Source organism: Glycine max, chromosome 3, assembly GCF_000004515.6.
Source record: "Glycine max cultivar Williams 82 chromosome 3, Glycine_max_v4.0, whole genome shotgun sequence".
NCBI lineage: Eukaryota > Viridiplantae > Streptophyta > Magnoliopsida > Fabales > Fabaceae > Glycine > Glycine max.
Genome location: NC_016090.4, coordinates 25,332,130 through 25,344,818, shown reverse-complemented (window position 1 = coordinate 25,344,818; position 12,689 = coordinate 25,332,130). Strand labels below are relative to the sequence as shown.

Sequence of the window (12,689 nt, the reverse complement as noted above, 5' to 3'; positions counted from 1 at the left end):
ATTGATTCAAATAGAACAATTTGAATATGAATATAAAACAATAATAAATAAAGGAGTTTAAGGGAAGAGAAAGTGCAAACTCAGATTTATACTGGTTCGGCCACACCCTTGTGCCTACGTCTAGTCCCCAAGAAACCCGCTTGAGAGTTCCACTATCTTGTAAATTCCTTTTACAAGTTTTAAACACACAAGGACAATCCTTCCTATGTGTTTAGAATTCTTTCACAACAAGAGACCCTCGGTCTCTTAATCCCTTTTCAGAATACAGAAGAAGAGAAGAAGAAATCTCTCTTGAAAGAGATAGATTGAACAATTTGAGCACTCAAATAATTCCTTATTGAATCACAAGTGTTTTGGCCAAGGAATTTTTAAGAGGATAAAATGATTGTGCTTTTTAAGAGGATAAGACCTTTTTGTTCTGAAAAACTCTTAGCAAATTCGTGTCTCAAGTCACATATATATAGGCCTTTGATAGCCATTCAAGAACCAAAGAAAAAGATGTGACTGTTGAGAATGTTTTCTGAAAAACTCCTCTGGTAATCGATTACAGTATTTGTGTAATCGATTACAAGCTTTAAAATTTGAATTAAAATGTTCAATAACTGCTGGTAATCGATTACCATATATGTGTAATCGATTACACAGTCCAAATTTTGAATTCAAATTTTAATAGTTGTTGTAAATCAGTTTTGGCCACTGGTAATCGATTACATCCTCTGGTAATCAATTACCAGAGAGTAAATTTCTTGAAAAAGACTTTTTAACTTAAATTTCTTGGCCAAACCTTTTGCTACTTCAATTGGAATTCCCTTCCTATTTAATATACTCTTCCTAAGACTCTAGAGGCTGTCTTGATCTTCCATCTTGAATATCTTTGATTTCTTTGTCTTGAATAAAGCTTTGAGAAGCATGTAACCCTTTGGCATCATCAAAACATTCAGCTTGATCCTTTGTCTACAATCTCCCCCTTTTTGATGATGACAATCCCTGAAATCAAGACAAGCTATATACAAGAAGATAGCACGTTCACACAACCCTTACTCCCCCTATCTTTTGGCATGTATGCCTAGCTTTAAGGATTGATTTTTAATGATAGATTTCTAATTGATTTTAATTGATTTCTAACCCAAGTTCTCTCCTAAGTTCTCTCCCCCTTTGGCAACATCAAAAAGAACTAAGCAATATAATCAATATCCAAACAGAGCCTAACAATAAACCAAAATAAATCCATACATTGTCATAACCAACCAAAGCAAAGTCAAGAAATATAATATAAGTGCAAGATTACAATAACTAGAGCAACAAAAAGCCAAATACACGGTGATAAACCAAAGTACTAATAATACTTAATCACTAATAATACTTAGTCATAATACTTAAGCTAAGATGATGATGGAGGCGGTGGTGGTGGATCAAAGCAAGTACGGATGAAGGAGACATCTTCTTCAACTTTGGTGATCCTTGATTCCATGGCATCGAACTGCATGTCGACTTGCAATTCCATGGCATCAAACTTGTCACCAACAAAGGTCTGAAGACCATCAAACTTGTCCATAAGCCTTCGAAGAAGAGTGGAATTATCTTCAACTGGTAGGTTGCCTTCTTCATCAGTGGGTTGAGCGCCCTTTTTAACCCAAGAGCCATCATGCTCTTTGCGGTAACCAAAAGAAACAATCACAGCAGCACCAATTAAAAAGGATCTCTTGATTGGAACATAAGGTTCAGAATCAAGAGGAATTTGAAAATGGCGAAAAAAGAGAGTGACAAGATGTGGATATGGAAATGGAGCATTTAATCGCAATGCCTTATGCATGCGATATCTGACTAAATGTGCCCAGTCAAGTTGACGCCCGGTATGAAAGGCCCACATGATAACAAGATCTTCCTCAGAAACCTGGGCAAGATTGGAAGATCGTGGAAGCAAAATCCGCACAATCAGATAATGAAGGATGCGGCTTTCAAAAGCCAATGAACCGACAAGAAGGCGTCCGGTCATATCCGCATGGTTGGGGCAAACCAACTGGCAGGCATCATGTGCAGAGAAATCAAATTTCCAATTGTCATTCAGTGTACCTTCAAATGGTACACCGTCACTGGACAATTGGGTTAAGTCATGGAAAAGGGATTGGTCAATGACCATTTTTATCCCAAAAACCTCAGAAATCAAAGTGTTGTCCTGAATTTCAAGATTACAATAAAAAGCTTTAACCAATTCAGGATAAACAGGCAATTGTAATGACATGAAAGGTATAAGACCTAGGTTCTGAAAGGCTTGAATGCAATCAAAAGTTTCAGCATAAAAGAATTCCATATCAATGAACTTAGGGTCGATAATGGAACGAGATGAGAAAAGATTTGAGTACCGTTTCTGCTGTTCTTCGGAAGAAAATAGTGTGGACGAAGATATGGAGGGTGGAATTGGTGCTGTGGATGCGCTGTTGGCTCCGGAACGATGAGCTCTTGAAGCCGAAGTGGAGGTGGATGAACCCTTACGTTTCTTTGACGATTCTTCCATTTGAAGGAGTTTTTGCAGATTTCAATCGGTGAAATCAAAAGAAAAATGAAAAAGAAGAAGATTGCAAGTTACGGGAGTCGATTTGATGAAGAAATGAGTAAGATAGGAAGGTTTGGAGGTTTGGGAATGGAGGAACGTCGAAAGGGTCAAGAGGCTGCGCAGGGGTTTCTGGAAAACGTGATATTTATAGAGCAAGACGTATTGTAATCGATTACAGGTGGAGGCAGCCTACTGGTAATCGATTACATGAATACTGTAATCGATTACAGGCCGTCTGTTCTAGTGTAATCGATTCCAGTATTCATGTAATCGATTACCAGAACAAAACAATAGCCTTTTCCTAACAGAAAACTTATTTCTAAGTCTAAAAACTTATACTATCTTAATAGTTACTTATACCAACAAGAAAAGTAAAATAAATTAGTCATAAACAAGCGTCATACTTAATCAAAACACAATCAATCAATCATAAACATTACCTATCCAAATCACTAAGGTCTAAAAGGCCTAATTCTCTTCTTATTGAAAAGAATATATCTTTTGGGAGAGGTTTTGTAAAGATATCAGCAAGCTGATTCTTTGTATCAACAAACTCTAATACACAATCTCCCTTTAGGACATGATCTCTAAGAAAATGGTGCCTAATTTCTATATGTTTGGTTCTAGAGTGTTGAACAAGATTTTTGGATAGATTTATGGCACTAGTATTATCACACCTAATAGGTATGCGATCAAGAAGGATACCATAGTCAGATAATTGTTGCTTCATCCATAAAATCTGTGCACAACAACTGCCGACAAAGATATATTCCGCTTCAGCAGTGGATAAAGCAACACTGTTTTGTTTCTTGCTATGCCATGGGACAAGAGCGGATCCAATGAATTGACAAGTTCCACTTGTGCTTTTTCTATCAGTTTTAGATCCGGCAAAGTCAGAATCAGAATATCCTATTAAGTTACATGTTGATTTCTTAGGATACCATAATCCTAAATTTATTGTACCTAATAGATATCTCATGATTCTCTTAACTGCACTCAAATGTGATTGTTTGGGGTTGGATTGAAACCTAGCACACATGCATACACTAAACATAATATCAAGTCTACTAGCAGATAAATAGATAAGAGATCCGATCATACCTCGATACTGTTTCATGTCTATAGATTGACCAGATTCATCTTTATCTAAGTAACAGCTAGTGCTCATCGGTGTAGCCATGTGTTTTGCACTTTCCATCCCAAATATTTTGATCAATTCCTTGCAGTACTTGGATTGATTGATGAATATACCTTCTTGAGTTTGCTTGATTTGTAATCCCAGGAAGTACTTTAGTTCTCCCATCATTGACATTTCAAATTCACTTTGCATATCAAGGGAAAACTCCTTGCACAATGAATCATTAGTAGATCCAAAAATTATATCATCAAAATATATTTGAACCAACAAAATATCATTATGCTTTCTCTTTATGAACAATGTGGTATCCACTTTTCCTCTAGAAAATTCTTTTTCTAGGAGAAAATTACTTAAACGTTCATACCACGCCCTAGGGGCTTGTTTCAAACCATAAAGAGCCTTTTGCAATTTATAAACATGATTTGGTTTATTCGGGATTTCAAAACTTGGGGGTTGTTCAACATATACTTCTTCTTGAATTAAACCATTTAGAAAAGCACTTTTAACATCCATTTGATAGAGCTTAAAATTCATTATGGATGCATATTCTAAGAGCATTCTAATGGCTTCTAATCTTGCAACTGGAGCATATGTTTCTTCATAGTCTATTCCCTCTTCTTGATTATACCCTTTTGCTAATAACCTAGCCTTATTTCTAATAATTATGCCATGTTCATCTAATTTATTTCTAAAAACCCATTTTGTTCCTATGACAGGATAATTTTCAGGTTTTTCAACTAGTTTCCACACATTGTTTCTTTCAAATTGATTCAGTTCTTCTTGCATGGCAATGATCCAGTTATCATCTACTATTGCTTCTTTTATATTTTTAGGTTAAATCATAGATACAAAAGCCATATTATTGCATAAATCTTTAAGAGAATGTCTAGTTGTTACCCCTTTTGATATATCACCAATAATGTTGTCGAGGGGATGATCTCTTGAGGCTTTCCATTCTCTTGGAAGTTCATTATTTCCTCTAACTCCATTATATTGAGAATCCTCATTGCTTCCTTCATCTTTTTCTTTAGAGTCATTTCCATGAGTATGTGTATCTTCTAAGGAATCTGAAATATCATCTAAAAAATCCTTCCTTGGAGGAATGGCATTAGACTCATCAAAGGAAACATGTATAGACTCTTCAATTGTCATTGTTCTTTTATTATATATTCTATAAGCTTTACTATGCAGAGAATATCCAAGGAAAATACCTTCATCTGACTTAGCATCAAATTTTCCTAAGTTATCTTTTCCATTTTTCAATACAAAACATTTACAACCAAAGATATGAAGATGTGAGATGTTTGGTTTTCTGCCATTGAACAATTCATATGGAGTTTTCTTTAAAATGGGTCTTATTAAAGCCTTATTTAAAATGTAGCATGCAGTGTTAACGGCTTCATCCCAAAAGTGTTTTGGAAGAGGAGTATCATTTAATAAAGTTCTACCAATCTCTTCCAAAGATCTATTTTTCCTTTCAACAACACCATTTTGTTGAGGGGTTCTTGGTGTAGAAAAGTTATGCTCAATCCCATGCTTATCACAAAATAATTCAAATTCTTTATTTTCAAACTCACCCCCATGATCACTCCTAATAGATATAATCTTGAGATTTTTCTTATTTTGAATGATTTTTGCAAGTTTTCTAAATGCTTGAAATGCATCATTCTTATAAGTGATAAAAAGAGTCCATGTGTATCTAGAATAATCATCAACTATAACAAGAGCATAGTAACTTCCTCCAAAACTCATGATTCTGGAAGGACCAAACAAATCCATATGTAGTAATTGTAAGGGTTGAGTAGTTGAAACAATGTTTTTAGATTTGAAAGAAACTCTAGTTTGTTTTCCCTTTTGACATGCATCACATAACCTATCTTTTTCAAATCTTAGTTTTGGCAAACCAACAACTAAATCTTTTGATATTAATCTATTTAAGTGTTCCATGTTTATATGTGCAATCCGTTTATGCCACAACCATGGATCATCATCTTTACAAAGAAAACATTGATTATTATCTAGTTTTTGACTTAAGTCTATCATGTAAACATTGTTGACTCTAAACCCTATATGCTTTATATTCGTATCATGTTTATGTTCAATGACACAGTTTTGAGAATCAAATGATACCAGATAGCCTTTGTCACATAATTGACTCACACTAAGCAGACTATGTTTAAGTCCTTCAACAAGTAGAACATTTTCAATGGAGGTTGAAGAATTTGTACCTATTTTTCCAACTCCAAGAATTCTACCTTTGTTGTTGTCACCATAAGTTACATGTCCGCTTTTCTTGGGAGAGATATGTATGAATTTTGATTCGTCTCCCATCATATGTTTTGAGCATCCGCTATCTATGTACCACTTTTTCCTCAAGGGTTCCTACAAAATCAAGGTTGTAACTTAGGTACCCAAACTTTATTGGGTCCTTGTGTGTTAGTATGAATAACAGATCCTTTTGGGACCCAAATCATTTTAATATTGTTACAATTTCTTCTAAAATAGCATGTAGATGTGCCATGCCCTTTTCTTCCACAGTAAAAACATGTGATAGAACTAGAATTATATTTTTGTGTGGAAGTAAAGAAGTTTTTATGAAATTTTTGTTGTTTTTTGGATTTATATCCTAGTCCAGCCTTATTGGAGGCATGTCTTTGTTTTCCTAATATGACATCTAAATTATTTTTACTATAAGAAAATTTTGCAAGTGAGTTTTTCAACTCTTTAATTTCTTTTTCAGACTTTTCACAACAACTACAAGAATCTGACATTTTCTTGTCAGAAATAGTAGAGATATGAACTTTTTCATTTGGTTTAGAAATTGAGACTTCATTTCTAAGATGATCTAATTCTTTGTTTAATTTTGAAATTTCATTTTCTAAATTTGAAATTGTTTTCTTCGAAGATGAAACTAACTTTGCAAGTTTAATTGACTCTTTATGCAGATCAGCAAATGCATCTTGCAATTCATCAAAGAAATAGATAAGTTGTTTGAAGATGTTACCTCTTCATCACTTTCATAACTTTTAGCCATAAGGCAGAGGTTTATTTCTTCATTTTCTAAATCTTCAGAAGATTCCATATCGTTTTCATCCCATGTAATGTATGCTTTCTTCAATTTCTTTTCATTAATATTTTTCTTTTCAGACTTCTCCATCTTTTTCTTGAAGATAGGACAATCAACCCTCAAATGTCCAGGTTGATTGCACTCAAAGCATTTTAGAGTAGATGATGAAGTTTTTGTCCTTCTTTTAGATTTAAAATTGGGTCGCTTTTGATTTCCTCTGACTCTCAGGAACTTGTTGAATCTTTTTACAAAAGGACTAATATCTTCATCATTATCCAAGTCAATTGAATCTTCTTTATCACTGTCTTCTTGGATAGCAGATGAGGCTTTAAGAGCGATTCTCTTCTTCTTCTTATCCGTTTCTTCATGTTGATTTAATCTCAATAATTCCATTTCATGCTCCTGCAATTTTCCAAATAATGTAGCAAGAGACATACTAGACAAATCTTGAGATTCTGTGATGGCTGTTACCTTTGGTCGCCATTCTCTATTAAGACATCTTAAAACTTTATTTACTAGATCTTCATTTTGAAAGGTTTTTCCTTGAGATGCAAGGTGATTAACTATGTGTGTGAACCTCTTTTGCATGCCTTGTATACTTTCATTTACATTCATCCTAAACAGTTCATATTCATGAGTTAAAGTGTTTATCCTAGATCTTTTAACATCTGTTGTGCCTTCATGTGTTACTTGTAGTGTATCCCACATATCCTTAGCACTTTTACAATTTGAAACCCTAAAATATTCATCTATTCCTAGGGCAAATGTAATAATATTTTTGGCCTTTAAATTATATTGTACTAATCTTCTTTCTTCCTCAGTCCAATCTACTCTAGGTTTTTCTATTGTTGCACTTCCGGCCACTATAGAGGGAACATAAGGTCCTTGTTCTATGGCTTCCCAAATATTTAAATCTATTGCCTCTACAAAGATTTGCATGTGGGTTTTCCAGTAGTGGTAACCCACTCCATTAAAGATGAGAGGTCTATTTATAGAATTTCCCTCGGGAAACAAGCAGTTTGATGAGACCATAATTCTTGAAGCTTCTAAACTTTATACATGAATGAAGCTCTGATTCCACTTGTTGGACAAGTGGCCTCAGATATCATAAGAAGGGGGGGGGGGTTGAATTAAGATATTACAAATTATTTCCCCAATTAAAAATTCTATTTAACTTTCTATTCAAGTTATAAATTCCCTTAATAATGAATTTCTTAAATATTGATTCAAATAGAACAATTTGAATATGAATATAAAACAATAATAAATAAAGGAGTTTAAGGGAAGAGAAAGTGCAAACTCAGATTTATACTGGTTCGGCCACACCCTTGTGCCTACGTCCAGTCCCCAAGCAACCCGCTTGAGAGTTCCACTATCTTGTAAATTCCTTTTACAAGTTCTAAACATACAAGGACAATCCTTCCTTTGTGTTTAGAATTCTTTCACAACAAGAGACCCTTGGTCTCTTAATCCCTTTTCAGAATAAAGAAGAAGAGAAGAAGAAATCTCTCTTGAAAGAGATAGATTGAACAATTTGAGCACTCAAATAATTCCTTATTGAATCACAAGTGTTTTGGCCAAGGAATTTTTAAGAGGATAAAACAATTTTGCTTTTTAAGAGGATAAGACCTTTTTGTTCTAAAAAACTCTTAGCAAATTCGTGTCTCAAGTCACATATATATAAGCCTTTGATAGCCATTCAAGAACCAAAGAAAAAGATGTGACTGTTGAGAATGTTTTCTGAAAAACTCCTCTGGTAATCGATTACAGTATTTGTGTAATCGATTACAAGCTTTAAAATATGAATTAAAACGTTTAATAACTGCTGGTAATCGATTACCATATATGTGTAATCGATTACACAGTGCAAATTTTGAATTCAAATTTTAATAGCTGTTGTAAATCAGTTTTGGCCACTGGTAATCGATTACATCCTCTGGTAATCGATTACCAAAGAGTAAATTTCTTGAAAAAGCCTTTTTAACTTAAATTTATTGGCCAAAGCTTTTGCTACTTCAATTGGAATTCTCTTCCTATTAAATATACTCTTCCTAAGACTCTAGAGGCTGTCTTGATCATCCATCTTGAATATCTTTGATTTCTTTGTCTTGAATAAAGCTTTGAGAAACATGTAACCCTTTGGCATCATCAAAACATTCATCTTGATCCTTTGTCTACAAATAAAACATAGTGTTTTGAGTGTACTTGCCCTGAGTCACTTGAAGTGGGTCGAATCCAGTTTGAAAAAACCCATATCTTTTCAACTTCCCCCCATAATCACTTTCTCTCTCTTCACCCTAAACACTTAACCATCACCATCACTCATCATTATGTCTTTTCACGACCCTTGGACAAAACCCATCATCCACTCATATTTTTTTTTAGAAAATCTTTCAAAGTCTTTGAAAGACAAAGTTTTTATCCATCACACTGTTGAAGCCCCCCTTTTCTAGTGTGTTTCGGGTAGTTCAAAAGGAAAATGGAAGAGCAACAAGTGGCAGAACACTGGTGTAGGACAAAGGAGTGCAATAGATAAGAATAACAATCAAAGTAAAAACAACAAGAATGGAGGTCATGATAAGTATTGCAAGAAGAAATTTAACAAGAAGGGAATTTAGTGTTATAATTGTTAGAAGTAGGGACATTTTATTGATGACTATAGAAGCAAACAAGAGCAAGATAAAGAAGATGGGGCCTGACTTACTGATGGTAACAACAAAATTCGAAGGTGATTATTCTAATCATTGGTATCTGGACACAAGCTGTTCAAATCACATATCAGGAAGAAATGAGTGGTTCATTGTTCTCAATGAAAAAGTGAAAAGCAAGGTGAAGTTTGGTGACAATATAGTAGTTACTACTGAAGCAGTTGATAAGGTGATGGTTAAAAGGAAGAATGGAGTGAAGGCTTTCATTACAAATGTTCTTTATGTTCCAAAATTGAAGAACAATTTGTTGAGTTTTAGGCAATTGGCAGAAAAAGGGATATTCTATGAGTCTACACTAAAACTCAATGAAGGTGTATAATATTACTAGAAAGTTAATCTTTAAAGTTCCTTTGTCAAAGAACATGACTTTCAAGATTGGAATTAAAGTACTTGAGAAAGAATGCTTTGATGCCACCTTGAATGAAGTGCATTGGGTGTGGGCATTACTAGTTTGGACACCTAAATTTAAAAAGTTTGAACCTACTACAAAGTAAGAAAATGGTACATGGTCTTCCATAAATAATGGAACCAAATAGATACGTGAAGACTGTTGTGTGACCAAGTAGACCAGAAATGCATTCAAATCCAAACCCCTCTCGGATCAAGAGACGAGTTAGAAGTGATATATTAAAGTGTATGTGGACCTTTTAAGATCTAGTCTCTTGGAGGTAACAAGTACTTTGTATCCTTCATTGATTAATATACAAGGATGATGTGGATTCATCTGCTAAAAAGAAAGAGTGAAGTGGTGCTTGTTTTTAAGAAGTTTAAATTGATGTGTGAAAAGTTGAGAGGAAATTAAGGTGATAAGGACAGTTGATGCCGATGAATAGGCTTCACATGAATTTTAGAAATATTGTGATGAAGAAGGGATGTTTCCTGAAGTAACTACTCCTTATAGACCCCAACATAATGGGATGGTTGAAAGAAAGAACAAAACTATCATGGACATGGTGAGAAGCATGTTAAAAGATAAGAAATCGCCTAAGTATTTTTGGGGAGAAGCTGTGTCAACTACTTCCTTTATTCTTAATAGAAGTTCTACAAGAAGTTTTCCAGAGATAACTCTAGAAGAAGCTTGATCTGGAAGAAAATCATATGTGTCTCATCTCAAAATCTTTGGCTCTTTATGCTATAAGCATGTTTCATAACTAGTGAGGAAGAAGTTGAATGATAGAAGTGATTCAATGATCTTCATTGGGTATTATCCAATTGGATCCTACAAACTATATGATCCAAAAGGAAAGATGATAGTAATAATCAGAGATGTGATACTAGATGAGTCAAAGTGGTGGAATTGGGATGAGGGCAATCCCAAAGCTAGTATGAAGATGTGATTACTTGAGGGCCATATTACTGAAACTGAATTATCAAAAATTGTTCAAGCTAAAAGACCTCAAAGAAATCGGCAACAACCTCAAAGGTTGAATGATTTTAAGATGCTTCTTGACATCCTTGTGACACAAGAAGGAGATCTAGTCCATCTAGCCTTGTTCATCAAAGCAAAACCTATGATCTTTGAAGAGGCAATTCAGGATGAGAAGTGGTCAAATGCTATGAAATAAGAGTTGAATTTAAGAGCTGACTTCAATTGAAGGGATGCTTGAAATGGGTTTACAAGGTTAAAGGGATGCCTAATGGAACTATTGCTAAGTACAAGACAAGGTTATTAGTAAAGGGGTTTCTACAAAAGGAAAGAGTGGACTTTCAAGAAGTGTTTGCACCAGTGGACTTTCAAGAAGTGTTTGCACCAGTGGACAAGTTAGAAACAATTAGTCTAGTGACATCAATTGCTAGCTTCAAAGGGTGGTTCTATCCACCTATTAGATGACAAATCTGCCTTCTTGAATGGGCCATTGGATGAAAAGGTCTATATCAACCAACCACCTGGTTTTGAAGTAAATGGAGAAGAATAAAATGTTTACAGACTTAAGAAAGCCTTGTATGGCCTTAAGTAGGCTCCAAGAACATGGAATAAGAGAATTAATCTCTTTCTAATGCAACAAGGCATTCTAAAGTGTACACATGAAAATAAAGTCTATACTTGAGCATCACAACTTACTGATCTTTTGATTGTGTGCTTGTATGTTGATGACCTGTTAATAACAAGAAACAATGAAGGAGAGATCGATGAATTCAAAGGGTGTATAAAATGTCTGATTTAAGGGAGGTTACCTATTTTCTAGGAATGGAATTAATTCCAACAAGTAAAGGAGTTTTCATGCACTATAAAAAGTATGCAACAAATATTCTAAAGAGATTCAACAAGTTAGATTTGTAATCTAGCATCAACTCATGTTGAAACTAGTACAAGGCTGATTAAAGAAGAAGGTGAAGATCATATGAACTCATCTCAATATAGGCGGCAACTGGTTGGATCACTAAAATATTTGTGTAATACCATATCAGATTTGGTTTATGGAGTTGGCCTGATAAGCAAGTTCATGTAGAAGCCAAGAGCATCTCATCAAGCAACTAGAAAAAAGGATATGCACACACACACACACACACACACACAGATATATATATATATATATATATATATATATATATATATATATATATATATATATAAAGGGAACACTGTGGAGATTGTTGGCTATAAAGATTCAGATTAGTGTGGAGATAAAGATGATCGAAATAGTATAGAGGGATATGTTTACATGTGTGGAAATGGATCAATCTCATGGAGTTCAAAGAAGCAAGATGTAGTTGCTTTATCCTCCTATGAAGCTGGATATATAGCTACATCATTTGGAGCATGCCAAGCTACATGGTTGGAAACTCTAGTGAAAGAAATGAAATTGAAAGTAGCTAGGCCTTTAAAGATGAGGATTGACAACAAATTCACAATTGATTTGGCAAAACATCTAGTTTCTCATGGAAGAAGTAAGCACATTGAGACCTGATTTTATTTCTTGAGGGATCAAGTAAACAAGGGAAACTTGGAAAGCATGGGAGGTAGATTGGGTGTTCTATCCTTAAGCGAATCTGAATTAACAGGTGTGTTGTAAGTAATTCAGTTTGCTATTGTTAGTTAATGGTCAAGTCAGTTTCTATTGTGTTAGTTAATGAGCCTATAGGTTTGTTAGAGCCCAAATTGTTGGTGTGATAGTTGGTGTTAGCTGGGCTTGGATCAATTATATAAAAGTTGTTATGTGTATACTTGTAAAATAGAGTGCAATATCAATTTGATTGCTTTTTTCCTTTTTTTCCTCTATT

At 34.4% G+C, this 12,689-nt stretch overlaps 1 protein-coding gene across 1 annotated transcript; it reads left to right on the top strand.

Annotated features, from left to right (window-relative positions):
- The first annotated feature begins 9,447 nt into the window (after positions 1–9,447).
- LOC121174566 (uncharacterized) lies at positions 9,448–10,804 on the top strand. The gene is made up of 2 exons (XM_041013924.1): positions 9,448–9,778; positions 10,623–10,804. The coding sequence occupies exons 1-2, from the start codon at positions 9,448–9,450 to the stop codon at positions 10,802–10,804; spliced, it is 513 nt and encodes a 170-aa protein (XP_040869858.1).
- Positions 10,805–12,689: the final 1,885 nt, after the last annotated feature.